This window comes from Stenella coeruleoalba, assembly GCF_951394435.1.
Source record: "Stenella coeruleoalba genome assembly, chromosome: 20".
Lineage (NCBI taxonomy): Eukaryota > Metazoa > Chordata > Mammalia > Artiodactyla > Delphinidae > Stenella > Stenella coeruleoalba.
Window position 1 is genome coordinate 6,595,945 of NC_137166.1, and position 19,468 is coordinate 6,615,412.

Genomic DNA, 19,468 nt, shown 5'->3' on the forward strand with positions numbered 1-19,468 from the left:
TAGAGTCTAAGGATGCTGTTTAATATCCTACAATGGACAGGGCAGCCCTACAACAAGGAAGTATCCAGCCCCGATGTCTGTGGTGCCAAGATAGAGAAACCCTGCTTTCAACCATGGTGATGACTACAGCTTTTATTCTAAGTGTGATGAGATGACATCAGAAAGTTTTGAACAAAGGAGTGACATGAGCTGACTTTTATTTTAAAAGTATCTCTTTAGATACTGTGTAGTAAATCATAACTTGAATAGTAAGATATAAAGGCTACTATTTATTGGCCCCTTCTTATATTTGAGACACTGTACTACACACCTTAACTAGGATATCTCAGTCTTTTTATTCATTGTTCCTACCACTACCTGACATTGTATGACATATTGGTATGTTAATTTTTTTAATATAAATTTATTTATTTATTTATTTATGGCTGTGTTGGGTCTTTGTTGCTGCTCACGGGCTTTCTCTAGTTGTGGAGAGTGGGAGATACTCTGTGCACAGGCTTCTCACTGCAGTGGCTTCTCTTGTTGCGGAGCATGGGCTCTAGGAGCGCAGGCTTCAGTAGTTGTGGCATGCGGGCTCAGTAGTTGTGGCACATGGGCTCTAGAGCGCAGGCTCAGTAGTTGTGGTGCATGGGCATAGTTGCTCTGTGGCATGTGGGATCTTCCCGGACCAGGGATGGAACCCGTGTCCCCTGCATTGGCAGGCGGATTATTAACCACTGTGCCACCAGGGAAGTCCCGGTACGTTAATTTTTAAATATTTGTCTCTCCCAGTAGAATGCAGACTTGATGAGGGCAAGAACTTTGCTTTGTGACCTGTTGAATCTCTAGCACCTAGCACAGTGCCTGGAGTACACTGGGAAGTCTGTGTTTGTTGAGTGAATAAATGGCTCCTAGGGTCAATCTGCTTATCCCCATTTCACAGACAAGAGAACTGAGTTTCAACATTTGTTGCCTGAACCACAGCTATGAGTAAATCTCATCTGCGTTTTGTGGCCCATTCCCAGGAGGACAATCTCCAAGTTTGGTGACAATTCCCAGAAAGAAAAGTTCCCAATGGATACTATTCTAGGTGACTTGTCTAAGTAGCTATGTTACACCTTAATAATTTTTGACATCCATATCTACTTATTCATTCATTCGCCAAGTTTTTACTGAGATCATACTGTGTGCCAGGCACTGTGGTAGGCACTTGGGATACATTGATGAGGAAGATAAATGTGATCCCCATCTGTATTAGTCAGCTCAGGCTGCCATAACAAAATACCGTAGACTGGATGGCTTCGACAACAGAAATCCATTCTCCCACAGTTCTGGAGGCCAGAAATCAGAGACCAGGGTGCCAGCATGATCAGGTTCTGGTGAGAGCTATCTTCCTGGCCTGCACGAAGAAAGCTCACTGCAGGCCTCCTCACATGACAGAGAGGTATCTCTTTTTGTAAGGATGCTGACCCCATCATGGGGGCCCCACCCTCATGAGCTCATCTAAACCCAGTCACCTTCCAAAGGCCCCATCTCTGAATACCATCACTTTGGGGGAGTGGTAGGGCTAGGGCTTCAATATATGAATTTTGGAAGAATGTAATTCTTTTTTTTTTTTTTTTTTTGGCTGCATACGCAGCTTGTGAGATCTTAGTTCCCCGATCAGGAGTCGAACCCGTGCCCCCTGCAGTGGAAGCATGAAGTCTTAACTACTGGACCACCAGGGAATTCCTGGAGAGAACGTAATTCAGACTATAGCACCATCTTCACAAAGTTTACAGTCCAGTGTGGGATACAGACATTACCTGTATGATATAAAAAAGAAAATGATGATTGTGTTGAGTGTTACAGAGGAACTAAATGAGTGCTGTGATGAATAACTGAGGCAGACGGGACCAGCCTTGAGGAGGCAGATCGTGGAAGACTTCTCCAAGGAAGTAACATACAAACAAATCACCAAAAATTTAGTACAAGGAAAAATACCTCATTAATAACTTTTATACCGATTACATACTGCAGTGATAGCATTTTGGATATATTGCATTAAGTAAAATATATGATTAATATTAATTTTACCTGTTTCATTTTTTTAAAATGTGACTACTAGAAAAATCTAAATTACTTCTGTGGCTTGCATTATATTTCCACTGGACAGCAGTGCCGTGTACTATTCCCTTCCAGCTAAAAACACTAATAGAAAGGGAGAATGAGTGACACCCCAAAGAGATGAAGTGGAGGTGGTGGGGATGGAAAGCAACATGTCGGGAGGTTGAGAAGTCGAATAGGCAGAAATGACTAAGTGACATTTTCAAAACAGAACAGTCTGCTAATGGTTTCAGGTTTCTTTTGGGGGTGATGAAAATTTGGGATTAGTTAGTGGTGACAGTTGGATAACCTTATGAATATACTAAAAACCACTGCCTTGTACACTTTAAATGGTGAATTTTATGGTATGTGAATTATAAGTCAATAAAAAGTAAGATATAAAAAATAATAGAAGAATAGGGCAGTCTAATATCTACCGTGTCTGCTATGACAGAAGAGCCTTGAATTTTCTGGAAAGCTTACTACTTTCAGCTGATTTGTGTGTGTGGTGTGTGTGGCTTTTTTTTTTTTTTTTTTTTTTGGTAGGTGGTTTGAGGGTGAGTATTAAAGGAAAAGGGGCTCTTAAATGTTTTGATGGAAAGCAGTGTGGAGAACAGGAGTTCACCTTCACTGGAAATGAGAGTCAGAGCTGACTTGGAGAAAGATTGGGGATTTGCAAACATGTTTTAGAGAGCATGGATAGACCTCTCACAGGGTGTATGAGCCCCTCATATAGGGACTCAAGCAGATGATATCTTGACTTAATGGGGCAGGGTGACCCTCCCTGATATCTGAGTCACTTTGATTATTTGCTTGATTAAACCAAAACGAACTTCTATCTATGGTTATATATTCTAGGTTAGAACCTCCTTGCATAGTGCCAAGGGGATACCCTGCCCATGGGCGACTCTCCACGTCCAGCCTTTTGTTGGTTCCCAGCAGCAACCAGAGATGAAGCTTCCCTCAGGGACAAAAACACACACAGTCAAGTCTTCTCTGTGCATAGTCTCAGAGTTGATTTATAACACCTTTAGAAGGTAGCCCCAACCAAAGAGTCTCGCTCATTAATTCACTCAGCTTCTCTCTGCCTCACACTGGGCTGAACGCTGGGGGTTGAATGATGACCGAGATTGACCCAGTCACTGCCCTCAAGGGGCTTACCGTCTGGTGGGAAACTCAGAGTCCATGGCTGGCACTATGGACTTTTCCTATTCCTGCTAAATTTATCATTGGTTATGTTGGTATTTGCTGTCTTAGTTTGCAATCCCTGTCATTGTTTTTAACTCAGGAGAATGAAAAATGGTGACGATTTCAAGGATCTCTGTCTCCTCTGTAGACTCTGCACAAGGGGCATGTTAATCTTAGCCTGTTTGGAATGCGTGCCTCTTCCAAATCTCCTCTGCTCTTAGTGCTTTTTGGCTTGCCTTCTTTTCTCTGTGGTCCAAGTCACTAAGTGCCTGATCTGCACGGGTTCTGATCTGCACGGGCGCTGTGGATCCTTATGTTTCTGCACCTTCAGTGCAGCCAAAGCCTGTGCTGCTAGGAAAAGTTCTTAGGAAGCACTTTAGTTAATGAGTTATGATTAGATGAAGGATCAAAGAAACAAGGAGAACCGGAAGTCGTGACCAAGAGATGTCATTTAGCAAAGTGTTTACTTAATCAAGAAATAACGGTAGATTGGGCTTCCCTGGTGGCGCAGTGGTTGAGAGTCCGCCTGCCGATGCAGGGGACACGGGTTTGTGCCCCGGTCCGGGAAGATCCCACATGCCGCGGAGCCGCTGGGCCCGTGAGCCATGGCCGCTGAGCCTGCGCGTCCGGAGCCTGTGCTCCGCCACGGGAGAGGCCACAACAGTGAGAGGCCCGCGTACCGAAAAAAAAAAAAATCTATCTCTGCTGCTTCTGAGGCTGGCTGAATTCTATCTGTCAAAACAATGAAGTGCTCAGTCTGGGATGTTCTGTGTTACCTTCAGTTCCAAACCCTTTTTTCTGAAACTCTCTCGTTTATAGCAGTGTCAGTCTCCTGGTAAAGCCCCAGGGCTGCTTCATCTCTTCCATTCCATTGGGGATAGAATATTTAGTCTCCTTTGTGAACTTCTTTTCCAAACAACTCCCAGCACCCTCTGCCACTGTGTACTCAAAGCAGAGAAAAATACATTCAGACCTGGCCTATTCTTCAAGCTCCAGTTCAATCCCCAATTTCCTTTTTTTTTCCCTTCCTTTCGACTGCCTTTATCCAATTCCCCCTTCCCCGCCTCTGGTAACGGCAAATCTGATCTCTTTCTCTATGAATTTGTTCGTTTGTTTGTTTTTGAAGTATAATTGATCTACAAGACTATGTTAGTTCCTGTTACACAACACAGTGATTTGGTCTTTCTATACATTTCAAAATGATCACCACAAGTCTAGTTATAATATGTCACCATAGAAAGATACTACATAGTTACGCTCCCCACACTGTACATTTCATATCCGTGATGCATTTATTTTGCAACTGGGAGTTTGTACCTTGTAACCTCCCTCACCTATTTCTCTCATCGGCCACCCCCCTCTATTTGTTCTCTGTATCTATAACTCTGCTTCTGTTTTATCATGTTTGTTTGTTTGTTTTGGTTTTTAGATTCCACATATAAGTGAAATCATAGAGTATTTGTCTTTCTCTGTCTGACTTATTTCACTTAGCCTAGTACCCTCTAGGTCCATCCATCATATCACAAATGGCAATATTTTATTCTTTCTTTATGGCTGAGTAATATTCCTTTGTGTGTGTGTGTGTGTGTGTGTGTGTGTGTGTGTGTATCTCACATCTTCTTTATCCACTTCCTTTCATTTCCTTTTATTATTATTGGGTACCCATCATGTGACTTGCTCTGTATCTGGCAGTTGGGGACACCATGATCAATAAAAGTGATATGGCCCGTGATCTAGGGAGCTCACACCTTAGGACGGGGTGTCTCAACCTCAGCACTATTGACATCTGACATCAAGTAATTCTTTGTTATGGGGACCATCCTGTGCATTGTACAATGTTTAGCAGCATCCCTGGCTTCTACCCATTAGATACCAATGGACTGTTCCCATGCCCCCAAGTTGTGACAACCAAAAATATCTTCAGTCATTGCTAAAATGTCCTCTGGGAAGCAAAATTGCTCCAGTCAAGAGCTATTGCTCTAGAAGGAAGAAGACATCAAACAAATACTCATAAAGGTTGGCAAATGTGATGACAGGAGACATTCTGTTTAACTTGGCAGGAACAGAGAGATAAGAGTCCAACGTGGAGACTACCTGTTCCAGCCCAGAAAAATAGCTGGTATTACTTCCAACATGAGGCTTTCTCTGATTGCTTTATTGTCTTTTGTCTTCTCTAGTTTCCTGCCGTAACATTCACTGATTTTGTACTATGCAGCAGGCATAGTACTAAGCATCTGGCATGACTTATATGATTTTATTCTCGTAACTACCCTATAACCATAACTGGCACCACAAACCATTGACGATTCACTACATAAGTGAATTGAAATAAAGTAAATTGAAGGAAAGCTGAGACAGTGACTGCTTGTACTTCTTCTTCATCCCCTGGGCAAGAGCCTCCCACTTCATCAATTACCACAATCTTTGTTGCACTTTCAATGTCTTCTTCATTGAGTCCTTTCTTTTGGGGCTCCAAAACCGCTGCCCCAAATTTCTCCCTCTCCAAAAGTTCTTTTGATCTTACTATTCCCTAGAGCTAATCTCCCATCTTGCTCCTTCCTTTTTCCACCAGTGTTCTCAAAACTTCAGAGTTGCTCACCAACACCATCCCCTCACGGTCCTTGCATTGGGGCTCCTTCTTATACCCTTTCCTGAAATCTCTCTCATCAGTTTCCCCAGAGAACTGAATCCAGAGGTATCTTGTCGTCCCACTCAATCTGTCCTCCATACCGGAAGTTGTTCATAACTTTCCTCATTGGAACTTTCCTCTTCCTTGGATCTGCCTCCTACACCATTCAGATCTACCTTCTACCTCCTCTTCTATAGGTTTGGGTGGCCTTCACTGCCCAGTTCCCTGTTCTAATCTCTATCGACACTCTTCTCTCAGGCATTGTTTTAGCTTTCAGAGCTTTATTTATCCTACCCATGTGGAGGACTAACCTAATTGTATCTCCAGTCTTGGGCTCCTTCTGGATTTTAGCCTCACTTTTCGAATTCATCTGGACACTGCACCTGGATACAACCTTGGCACCTCAGATTTGAAGTGTCTCAAACAAAAGGCTTTATCTTTTCTTCCAAGTCAGTTCTTTCCCCTCAGCCTCTCAAAATCTATTGTTTCTCTTAGGAGGAAGAATCATTCTCAGTGCCTCAGAATCATGGTCTACATTCATTTGTTCATGAATTCATTCCTTGAGCTTGTCGTGGCCACCACGCTTTACATATTGCCTGCCCTCGTGGAGCTCACCGTCCGTCTAGCAAGATAGACTGTCCAAAGAAATCACCAAGAGCTTCGCTGAGGGTTATAGTAGGGAAAGTCTAATGTGCAGTGGCTGTCTCCTCTTCTCTACCTAGACCCAATGAGCTAGCAAGTCCTCTGATTCTCCCATCATAAGGTCCCTCCAATCAGCTGCTGCTCTCCAAACTCCTGGCCTCTGCCCCAGACTCCTAGGGGGTCTTATCTCCTCTTACTTCTTCTCCCTTCTCTGAACACTCACATGTTGCATTGCCTTGTAATGTCCTGTTTCTTATCTATCCCCCCAACTACACTGTAAGTTTATTCAGTGTAATGAATGCATGCTATTTGTCCCTGTATTCCCAGTACCCAGCACAGAGTGCCCAATAATTATTGGTGAAATAATGAATGAATAGATTCTAATCCCCTTTGCACACTACCGAAAACTTCACAAAACTCAACAGTACCCAAGGTAGGTTTGAAGTAATAACCTAGAGGTAGCCAAGTGACAGCCCCAGGGCACAGCTGGGAATATTTGGAAAATAGGAACTGACTCCCTATGAGGAGTCACCTTGCAGGGGGCATTAACGGCTTCTCATGGGAAACATAACAACCCTACTGTTGGAGAGAAACCCCAAGGAAGTCCCTGCTTGTTCAGTCCTCAAGGTTTTCTGGAGCTGCTAAGGTGAGCCTCGCTGGGTGATAGACCTCTCCTGCCATTGCTAAGAGTCTGCTTTACCATCACACCCTAGGCCTGAATGTGGAAGCCAGAGATGCTTGAGACAGCTTAGCAGGTCTGAAACATTTGACCATCCTTATCCCTTTCCCCCAGAAGAGGCACATCTGCCATTCCCCTGTCTGCACTACTCTATCATCTGCTTGAACTAAAAGAAGGATAGAATACTTGCATTTAAATTCTAACACTGCCACTTACTTATTTTGTTATATGACCTAAGTTGTATAATCCCTTGAAAGCCTCAGTTTCTTCATTTTTGAATGGGATTAATGATAGATATTATCTCATCGATCTCTCCATCATGATTTTAGAATATGGGTATTGAGCATGTTGTGAATATTTACCCTACTTTCATATATTTAAAGCTTTGCATATATTAAAAAAATTATCTTATGAGGCATTGTGAAAACTGACTGAAATTAGGCATGGAGAATGCTAATCACAGTGCCTGACGCAGTTTCTAACACACAGGAAGCCTCCAATACCAGGTGGTTCTGAGCAGTACAGTGAAGTCACTACCCATGCCATCAAAGTCTTGCCATGCTGGGATTATTTTATCTATTTATTGGTTGGTTTGTATTATGTTTTTCTCCACTGGAATTAAGCTTCATGAGGGCAGAGACCTTGTCTGTCTTTGCTCCCCGTTGTATGTCAAGTGTGCTCAGGGGGACCGTTGACAAGTGGTGATTGGAAACGTGAAGACAATGACCAGTTGTGTTTCCCATCGCAGCTCAAGTCAATCCCACATCCTCTTCACTCTCGGCACCCCTCGCTCCCAGCCTAGGATTCTCATATAGAGGTGGAGACTCAGGAGGAGAGACAGCAGCTGAGCACTATACCCAGAGCAAGGGCTCCTGATCCAATGCCCTCCAAAGACTCTCTCTCTAAGAGGAGAAGCAGAAAGACAATGCAGAGAAAAGGATCAAGACTGGGAAGAATCATGGGAGAAAACTCAAGAGGCTAGAGTGACCCCATAGGGAGCTCTCAGATGACGCTAGGGCTTAAAAGGGCAAGAGCCATAGGTAGGTACAGCACAGAACTAAGGGTCCTGACACGGGAGAAGCCCTACCCATGTAAGAAAAGCATCTGTAAGTGAAAACCTAGATGAGTCTGAAGCCTGCAGAAATGAGTTAACCACAGAAAGAAGGCTTGTCTTTCAAGTGATGGTCATAAAGCACAAGAACAAAGGAGCAAGCAGAATGGAGGCCAATGAGGTAGTGTTCATGAGTGGTACAGGAGGCAGAATTACCAAACTCCTATTTCGCTTATATCTCTTTTGCCAAGGGGATTACTAAACCGGACAAGATGGGGAAGGGCAAAAGTTATTATATTTCAGGAAGCATCTACTATGTGCCATGGAGCATACATATATATTTGTAATCTTATGTAATCCTGAGAAGAGGTATCCATCATGATTCCCTTTTTCCACAGGACGAAAACTATCCTCAGATAGGTGAAGCAACTTGTTCAAGGGCCCAGAGCTAGTCGGTGGTCTAATACCTTCTTTTAGATATTGTGTGTGTATGTGAGTGTGTGTTGGGATGGGTGGGGGCGGTAGGTTGTGGGCAAACTGCCCACTGTTGACCCCATTTAAGTTTGTAGTCAAACCTCCCTGGACCTCTATCACATAAGCCACAGTTTAGACACAGCATCCTCCATCCAGAGAGCTGCTTTCTGAGCCTAATATTAGGGCGAACACTCCTTCCTCACTGCCTATGCTTCCTTCAGTATAGAGGGATATCTATCAGTGTGACACTGGACCTCCTCTGTCTCTCACTCCTCCCTCCTCCTCGGGAGGTGGAGCAAAGCATCTGATTGGTGATTTTGACAGAAAGAACTGTACAAGACCGTTTCACTGGATGCAAAGGTCTTTTCTCTCTCTAACAGAAGAACCAAAAGGACAGTTCAGGGCAAATGATCAGGACTGAGAAATAGAGCAGAAAACTCAAGAGGGCACAGTGTCACATGGAAACTCTCCTCTCCTCCTCGGCATCGCCCTGCCTGCAAAACACCTGTGCAATTAGGCTGTGATAGCCTCGCTGTCCAACCCAAGCCCTACCTTGTGGGCAAGGCTTGAGTCTTTTCAACCTGCCTTGACTGGGTGCACCATTAGTCCTACACATCTAAGACACCTTCTCCAAGGCTTCTATCGGGAATAAAGCTGACATCTTGATTTCCACTTGCCTACGTCTATTAGTTCAGAACTCAGCTGGGGATATTAAAAAGGGAGTTGTGGATTGACCCCACCAAACAAAGCAACAACGTCCAAGAAGAACCTTGCATGTATACTGATCTAATTTCACCGCATTAGTTCCAGTCTGGTGTGTATTGCTCATACCGAGATGGTACCTGATGTTAAAAATGAGTTGACATCTCAAAGGAATGTCAAGAAATTGGAAATGGTCCAGAGGAGACTTAGTAGAATGGTGAAAGTTCTGGAAACCAGGTCATGGAAGGAATGATAAAACGAATGAGAAGATTTAGTTCAAAGCAGATTTGGCTATTATATGATGCAGTCTTCGCATTTTTCAAGGGCTACCGTGCAAAAGAGTGGTTTAATTAGATTATGTGACTTCCAAGGGCAGAACTGAGTGCACTGTTGGATATTTCAGGGAGGCGTATTTTGGCTCATTATAAAGAAAATATTTACAATGATTAGCATTGGATAAAAGTGAAATGATTTTCCTGAGAAGGTAATGAGTTTTCCATTACAGGGGTAACCCCACTGGATTAAATGGGTGATCCTGAAAAGGTCATTCAGGCATTGGGAGATGGCTGGTGGAAATAAAATTTATCCATAGCTTGTGTAAATGCCAAAGTGGCAGAATGAGATGTTCTTTCCTCCTCATGATTTTTTCCACCCAGTATCACAACGGGCTTGATACAAATGAGTCAGGCCAGGGGCCCCTTGCATGTGACCAGACCCTCCCTGGGGAACAGGATGCAGTGGAACCCCAGCCCCTACACCATTGTTCCTACAATGATATTTCCCTAGGATGACTTATCAGTTTGCTATCTGTATGTGAACACCCACTTTCTGTGGCTTCTAGAATCTTCTCTCAAACTTTAAGTGGGAAAAGGTGTTGGTATTGGGTGGGAGGATCCTAAGGAGGTGATTCCCTCCATCTCATATTCCAGAGCCTATTGCAATCATGCTCATTCTTCTCTTTCCAGAGTTGGAGGACTCTTTCAGCAATCTCATCCTTTGACTATGTGGTCACCACCCTCATGCTGCCCTCTTTGGCTAAGAATGAGAGTTACCATCTACACATAGCCCTTTATGGGTGTTATTTCTTTCCATACTGGCAACAATCCCAGTGAGATCACTACTATGATTATCTGCATTTTACAGATAAGGAAACTGAGGTTCAGACAGGTTAATTAATTTGCCCTAGGTCAGAAAGCTAGTAAGTGGCAAGGCAGGAGCTGGTAGCCATATCTGTCATTATCCTAAGTGTCTGGTGTTAACCACTGCAACCTACTGCCCACCCTGAATGACAGTGACCAGACCTGCACTTAGATGCACATGTGTTGTTTCAAGAGAGGAACGTAGTTTTGGTTTTGTTTCTATTCCTCTCCTTAATGATGCCCAGGTTTGGTTTGACTCTACAGACCACAGGACCTCGGTAGATGTGAGTCTTTAGAAAATAGAATTCAATGAAATCCAGATCCCTTTCCAGTGTTTCAACTGCCCTATCAAAGCCTTTGATCCATAAAAGTGGAATTTGGGTTCTAGTCAACCTAAGACCATGCTGGCCACTGACTTTCAAATTAAAATTCATCTGGCCCAGTTCCTGGACCTTGAGTCCTCTGCACACAAAGGGCATTCAAGGCTCCTAATGGCTTCTGTTTTTGAATTTTAGAATTGTTTTTTAGTACCTTTTCATGGTGGAGATGAGGTTTATCCGTAGCTTGTGTAAATGCCAAAGTGGCAGATGAGATGTTCTTTCTTCCTCATTACTTTTTCCACCCAGTATCACAACGGGCTTGTTACAAATGAGTCAGGCCAAGGGAGACCCCTTGCATGTGACCAGACCCTGCCTGGCGAGCAGTATATGTATATTTTCAATGTCCTGTTTATGGCATGAAACCCATGGGAGATGGCAGTTCTGAGCACAGAGGAAGGATCTCATGATGCAGACTAGTGGGCAAGGGGCTGGGGGTCAGGGAACACAGGGTGCTGCATGTAGTGAATTCCATGTTAAAGAGGAGATGCCACTTTGTGACAGTGGTGAATGGGACAGACCCAGGGGTCCCTATATCATCCTAGATAGACATGTTTCTCCATTCCACTCTGTCTCTGCCCAAGAGTTCCTCATGCTCCCTGCTTACCTTGCCCCCGTCTTGTCCTCTTTGGCCCCTGGATTTACTGACGTGTGTCATCCCCAGGTGTCTGTTTATCTCCATTTGTTTCAGCAAAATGGAACTATCTGAACCATCTACCCATTAACCTGATATCTCCGGTCTTGCTTCAGAACCTTTGCCCACACCATGTCCTAGCAGATACATATTGACACCCTACAATCTAGTGTAATCCCCAACTCTGAGGCTCAGCATTGAACCCCAATGCTGGAAGGTATAAGCAAAGGAATAGCATCTGGGAAGGGTTCATCTTTAGGAGCATAAATAGGGGATGCCAAAATCTGTGGGGTAATCAAGGTTCACAGACTGACATAAACAAATGGAAAAGGCAGCTTTGGCCATGAGGGGGTAAGCAAGGATAATCTTTGATCACTTTCAGAGATAAGAACTTGTTTGTACCATGAACCCTTCTGAAGAGGGCTAAGGACAGAGCCGTAGAGGCCACCTAGTGGGAGGGGTAGGAAGAAGGACCCGGAGGGGTCAAAGGATGGAGACGTGGGGGAGAAGCATGGAAATGTAGTATCCCAGCAGGCAAAGGAGGCCGTGTCAAGAAGGAAAATATGTTCAGCAGTGCTGGAGTAGAAACCAAGCTCTGGGAACTAGGAGGGCACCAGTGACCCTTGGGAGAGCAGCTTCAGCAGCCTGGTGGGAGGGGCTGGGGGTGTGACCAGAGGATAGTCTGTTCATGCCACATCCTGGGTGAGATGCTTAGAACCAAGTCATCACAAAGCCCTGTCCAGAGCAAGCCAACAATGAATTCACTGCAGAACAATGGGGCCTTCAGAGCTCGGCCATGTCACACTGCCCTTTCTACACAGGTGACCCCAGCAAAAAGAACTGGCAGAGATAAGTACCTAAGCAGGTGGGCAGATTGGCACAAACCCATTGTGTCTAACCAATGACCACAAAAAGGGGAGGACATTCCACCAGCTTGGTTCATTCACTCAGGGCTCACTCACTCATTAACATTGTATTGGATCTAACGTGCTCAGAGACTGAGGAGGGACTTGGTTATAAAAAAAGATCTGGTCCCTGCCATCAAACAGCTTACGATACATTTGGGGGACTTCATTCCATGAGAGTATCCACCAACCTAAACATGCCATCTAAAATGCCTAATAAAGTCACCGTTCAAACCTTTACAAAATTACCCAAGTTAGCAATACCTTTTTTATGCCTCTCTGTAGAGGGCTAAGGTTAAGCTCAAACTGAATGATAAAAGAGGATATGTGCTCATAAAAAAAAAAAAATCTGACAGACCGACTGAATTATAGACTCACTGAGGACAGTATTGATTCATACAATATACACCAATGACCTCTTCCTTTGTAGTATTAACCATCACTATATTGCTTGTGTTTCTCCATCCTCCTTCTCCAAACCTAATCAAGGTCTAGGTCTGTATTTCCAACTGCCAATGACTCTTTACCTGCACTGCCCCCTCACTGCCCTCAAACTCAAACCCAAAGTCAAATTCACCATATGTCGTCTCTCAGTTATCACCCTTTTCAAAGGTATCCCCATCCATGATGCCTTCATTTTATCTTCTCTCATGGGCATATCTTGCATCCAATCAATTGCCAAGTTCTGTATCAAGCAGAGCCTTGTGCCCATAAAAGATGTTCAACACTTACTTGCCGATGAATGGACACATTTTATATCCTGGAAATCTTTATAGGCTACTAGTAACTGTAGCTATAACACTGATAATAACTGTGGTTAAGAAAAAGGCTTTGGATGGCAAATGGGTCTGATCTGGGTTTAGTCCCATGTCTGCTGCTTAGTAGTTCAGGGACTTTGGACACCGTTTCCGCATTCACGTTAGTTATTAGGGTTATGGGAATCAAATATAAAAGGCATGTAAAGCTCTGAGTGCAGAGATGTTATTTGCTTTAGTCCCTAGTCCACTGTCAATGTTTATCCATTACAATAGTCTACCACTAAAGTCAAAGGAGTCCAAACCCCAAGCTGATGCCAACAGTATTCCATTTTAGAACCTTAATTAGACTACCTAATAAGTCCTAGAAGGGGGTCACCATCGACCTAGGCACTTTGTTTGGAGCATAAGATAAAGACTACCACATCAAACATATCTTTCTTCCCCTCCCTGATCTCTCTTCCATTGTACCCAATTTTGAAAATTCCAATTAAAATTCTCCAACTCAACAAATTTTAATGAGGGCTGGATGTGTGTCATACCTGATTAACCAGTTAGCCTGGAAGACCTCATTTTCTCTGTAGAAAGCTACTTTTCAGTTCCTAATGAGGCCCCTCCTGCACCCAACACTGGGACCCATGGCACTCTGGGAACCCTCCTGAAGGCACCCTCTGTACCCCACCTCATGGCTATAGTGAGCTGCGGCCGTATCTGTCCCAGTAGACTAGGAAAGCCTCCAGGTGTCTGCCTTGCACACAGCAGATGCCAAATCAGTAGTTAACTTTCGAGATGGGCAAGAAACACTGGAGGGACCAGGATGAAAGCCCTGAGGGTGGAAAATCAAAGTTACTTGTGTAACTTCTACGAAATTCAAAGGGTAGGCTGAGAATGACAATACACAACCTCGGAAGAAGAGGAAGGAACCCCCAGGGGATGTGGGTCCAAGGTTAAGGACAACTGGGAACTCAGATCCCATCACCTAACAACATAACAACTGCATGGTCTTTAACTTTCTTCCTCCACTGCTTCTGGACAATACATGGCACATACCAAGGACTCAATCAATAGCTGAATGAATAAATGGATGTTTCTTCTTTCTATTTCTTTGTCAGCTGTTCTTTTTTCATTTTGTTCTCTTCTTATTCTCCCTAACCCCAACCCCACCTGGTCAACACACAGAATCTCCTATCTTCCTCCCTTCCTCTCCCTCTCTCATCTACTAACTCCATCTATGAGACAGTGTGTGTGTGTGTGTGTGTGTGTGTGTGTGTGTGTGTGTGTGTGTATCATTTCCAGTTTGCAGAGGAGAAAACAAGTTCAAAAGCCTAAAACTGGATACTTTCAGGGATCACACTTCTAGTAAGAGGTATGTAGCAGATGTCATGCTGCCCCAGATCCCTTGACCATTTTTTTGGTGCTCTAATCCTTACCACCTTCACTCCCAGCCACCTGCGACTTTGTCCAAGCACTGCCCAGGATGCTGGGGTCCTTTTAGCCAGTGAGCATGGAGAGCCAGAAGTGCTTGGAGTTTAAGCCTCCCCTCCTACCACCAAAGAGGATGAGGGTGACAGCCCTTAACTAATGATTGAGGTGTGAGGGTATAAGGAGTACAGCTCCCCGGCCCACAATGGGGATGGCTCTCACCTGTGACCCACCAGTGCCTCCAGATCTGCCCCGGGGGATTAAGCCAACATGGGACCCTCAGCAGGCTTCTCTTGATGCTGAACCCGGGCTTGGCCTCCTCCACTTCCCTGTCCATCTTCCTTACTCTGGGACCTCTGTTCCTTGGAGAACTTCCTAATAAATCCCTTTCACACAAATCTTCATCTCAAGCCCTGCCCCTGGAGAACCTACCCTAAGGCAAAGCAAATGCAAGATTCAAAGCCAAGCCTGTCAGACTTCAACATTCTTTTCACTGTATTGTGCTTGAGATGCTATTGCAATCTTGTGGACCTGCTCTTCACTAATCTTAGAGTTATTTAAAAAATTGAATGGCTGCTATGGCTTCAGGGGCCTTGAGGACAAATGTGTATTCAAATGCCCAGTGCTTGCTTATTTCTTCTTCTTGCTATAAGTATATGTCTCGGAGACAAAAGACCTTTATCTTAGCAAAGTGAAATAGGGGACTCAAAGAAAAAGATTTTTTTGAAATTGTTCTTGTCATTGTCTTACACCTGGGTCCATAATTAACTAGGCACTAAGATGGACTTCACCCTCTTAACATAATCTCTTTGTTAAATATTTTTGTTATATAAGTAATATAACTATATTAGAGTAATTCTAAGGGAAAAACAAATCCAGGTACTCTGATCCAACCATTCACAGACTGTTTGCTTCCAGTGCTTTTTCCTCTTCATGTGACATAGAGGCAGTCTTTTCCAAACACCTAGATCCCCGGAGTGTTTTCTCTTAGTTCAGTTTCCATGTTATAACGCAGTCCTGTGGTTGTCATTTTTAATTGTTGCCTATTGTTACATCCAGAGGATATACCGTAATTTGTCACCATTTCGGGTTTGTTTTTTTTCATTTTTAATGACATGTATTGTTTTCTTTCTAATTTTACAATGTCACCATTTTGATTGCTTTTGATATTTCACAATTTTAAATGAGGTTGTGTTGAACAACTTTGTGAATGTGCCATTTTGGTTTGCATCTACCCTTTTTTTACATTTCAGATTATTTCTTTAAGAGAAATGTCCAAATCTTGAATTATCAGATAAAGGAATAATATTTATGGTTTTGATGTATACTGAGACATTTCTCTCTGTATTCCCCGACACTAAAATGTGTACCAATTTGTAACATAAGCCAACCTGAAACAAAGTTTATTCCAAGTCACGATGACTTATTTTTTAATGAGTTTTGGTCTAACTAAATGAAGTCATTTAAAATTTCCCTACTTAGTACAAAGGTCTTGAAAGGGTCTCTAGAATTATGTGGAATCTATGACATTCTTCATGAAAATGACAAAGAACCTGAGAGGCACATTTCAGTTAGCCTCAATGTACGTCTTTCCTTTCTTAATTCTAAGCTTTCTAATTGTTAAGCATTTCATTGAGGGATTAGTCATTGGGCTCAAATTGCCTAATTGAATCAGTCATTTTCCATGGCACTGAACACAAGTCAGGACATTTCAATGGATGATGTGAACTAACTGAACTGGGTGTGTATTTGGTGCGTTTCTGCATGCCTACATCTTCAAAAGCAGAGGATAAAGAACATTGACAAGACAAACAAGCCAGAGATAATTCCTATTTTTTCGGTTACCTTGAAGTTTGCCTCTGTTTATCCTAAGCTTTAGTATTCTTATCTATGAGCCTTAGAAACGCTGTTCCCTGAAATTGATTTCCCAGGAATATTTGGACCTCCAGGAGATCATGTTCCATTAGTGTCAACCACAGCATCGCTATTATTTTTTTTAACATGCTTAATTGTTCTGTCTTCTTCCGTACAAGTGGAAAAGTACAAAAAATAAATTTGACCTAGAATTACCCTGAAGACCATGGGTACTTGCTACTACACACAGAACAGAAAAATTTAGACTGCTATTATAGCTTTTCACCCAGCCAGCCCCAGAGAATTCAAGTGGAAGAGTGGAAAACACAGCCAGTCTTCTGAGTGCATGATTCCAGGTGATACCAGACATTCACAGAGATAAGCATCCCACGGATCAGCTGAATTTTCTACCTTTGAACTGTTTTGGTTATTTTTTTTTCATCGCAGAAGCTTTATTTCTGCAGTGCTTCACAACTCCAGCAAGGGCCAACTTGTGTCTCATTTTAAGAAAGAATTTCACTATTGAGTTAAAGTCAAAGGCAAGATAGACAAGTCACTTTCTAGTCCATTTCTCATTGAACTGGGCAACCTGCCTGATTTGCTTCTGTTCACACTCCGTTTGCCTTCACTCCCGCAGGTCACAGCCTGGGGGTGGGGGGCGGGGCGGGGTGGGGGGCGTGGCGGGGTGGGGTGGGGTGGGGGGCGTGGCGGGGTGGGGTGGGGTGATGACCTCCCGGCAAATGATTCTGCAGCTGGTATCCTCACCTTGGCTGGGCTTTCTAGGTTAGGATAACACTGTGGGGATCCTAATTAAAGCCCTATCCAAAATCAAACTTCACAACCAAACAAACCAGTTTTACAACACCCAGGAATTTAATCTGGCCTCACACTTGCAGCAGAAAAAGAAACACGAAGGAAAAAGCTGGCAGCTCAGCCAACAAGCAGCCGCCTCCTGGACACGCTGCCGGCTTGATCCAATTAGTAAATATTAGCGGTCCAATGACAGATCTGAAGACAAAGGTTCAGATGAGACACAAGGTTCTTGACAGCAGTCGGGGAAAACCGCAAAATTTCCAGCCCAGGTAAGTCTCTTCGATCTTTAAAAAACGAAGCAAAGTACAAGGATAACCTAAATTTGACAGCTTTTTTGTGCACCTAGGGAATAAGAGGCCAAGTCTAGAACGCAGCTGAACATTCATCTCAGAACGAAATTTGGTTTAAGCTTCAAAAAACTGAGGCGACAATCCTGGCTACAATGAAACAAACAAACGGCGTTTGCTTACTCTTATATATGCTGGGAAATTAACAAACTCGTGGCTTAGGTGCACGTCCCTTTCCCACTCCCTCTCACCATCAGCCCCTCAAGTGCACCTCCTAAAGAAAGCAAACCGAAACAGTGTAGTGAAAGACACTGGGGATGTGCTTTCATTTACTCCATGCCAAGTATTTTCTTTTTAAAACTAATCCGAAAGAGTCCCCCTAAGGCAAAGCAAGTGTCAGTTCCCGCCCTGAGGGGGAATCGCAGTGCAGTGCCGTCCGCTTACCTGTGATCAGCACCGCCTTTTGATCCGCAGGCAACAACTCTTGGCCAGAAAAGTAAGTATATACGAGGAAACATGACAGGGAGAAGAGGATCAAGCCCCAGAAGAGGGACAGGCTGAGCAGGCAAGCCCCTCCCCAGAGGCCCGCCAGGCAGACCACCTTTCTCCCCACCTGCCCTTGGTTCTTCTTGAGTTTGCAAAAAATTGTTCCTCCCAGCACTGCGGTGACAGTCAGGCAAAGCCATCCTGGCTCAGAGAAGAAAGTGCCCATTCTCAGAGACTCTCTTCTCCTTTCCGTGCTCAGGGCCTGTTGAGTCAAATGGGCAAAGACAGGCTGCAGGCAGCCTGGGTTATTTGAACGGAGAGGCAAGAAGGGAGGGGGAGAAAACAGCCCCGGAACACCTTGAATGAGCATGAATTAAGCATACGCATACGGCCACATATTTCCTGGTGGGTAATTTAAACCAGTCTGCAGTTTAATGTAAATACTAGAGCACTTCCTATTTGACTGTTCCCCGCACGCCCACTTCACACACAACACAGATGCATACTCACCCACAACAAACACACGCATTTTTTTTAATGACCCCTGGAGAGATAACCAGTTGGGTAATAATTGACAGAATTCAATCTGTCTGAACAGTGAATAACAAAACCTCTAGCTCGCAGGAAGTCTCTTCTGCTTTAGGAGCCTGTGGTAGGTCCATCTGTGGAGCCCTTTTCCTGACTCAAGGGTGCGTGTGTGTGCATCACTGATTTTGCCCACATCAGCAGGACTCCTGCCATCCCCCACTAGAGTCAGACTGAAGCGTCAGATGGAAAGAGAATAGAGAAGTAGAGGAAGAGATTCTTGGCAGATGAGAAGTGCTTTGGTCTCACCAGAGGAAAGATAGGCCAGGGAGAGATAACACAATAATAACAATATAAATAATGGTCAGTACCTATTGGTACTTATTTGCGCCAGGGGCCGTGTTCAGCTGAGACCCTATTCTCTGCCAGGCTCTGCTCCAGGCACTGGCACTCAACAGTCAATACGCTCAGTCTCTTTGAACGCTATGTCTCTATGAAGTAAGTTCTATTACTGTAGTAATTTTATGGGTGAGCGCCCTGAGGCACAGAGAGGTTAAGAGACTTGCCCAAGATCACACAGAAGTGGAAACAAGCAGCCTTGTTTCAGAGCTTTATGCTCTAACCACTCTACGGCCTGCCTTAGGAAAAAGGCAAAAGACAGTTTGTACATTATGTACTCGCCCTTCTTCCCTTTAGCCTCATTTGAACCACGAAATATTTCAAGGTGGATGTTATTATGCACATTTTACAGAGAGGAAAACTGAGGCTGGAAGAGGATAAGTTACTTAAGTGACAGTAGTGGGTCCAGACCCACACCCATGACTTAACTGGATGCGGGAGAG

The 19,468-nt window shown here is 43.9% G+C and overlaps 1 protein-coding gene across 1 annotated transcript in view; it reads right to left on the reverse strand.

The window, feature by feature from the left end:
• HSD17B2 (hydroxysteroid 17-beta dehydrogenase 2) overlaps nucleotides 1–18,327 on the reverse strand; it is a gene marked incomplete at both ends in the record, with an annotated part of 62,874 nt that extends 44,547 nt beyond the window's left edge. Inside the window, one exon of the mRNA XM_079907883.1 lies at nucleotides 18,060–18,327. Within this exon, the coding sequence (XP_079764009.1) occupies nucleotides 18,060–18,327 (268 nt within the window). The remainder of the gene's footprint in view (nucleotides 1–18,059) is intronic.
• Between the last annotated feature and the right edge of the window lie 1,141 nt (nucleotides 18,328–19,468).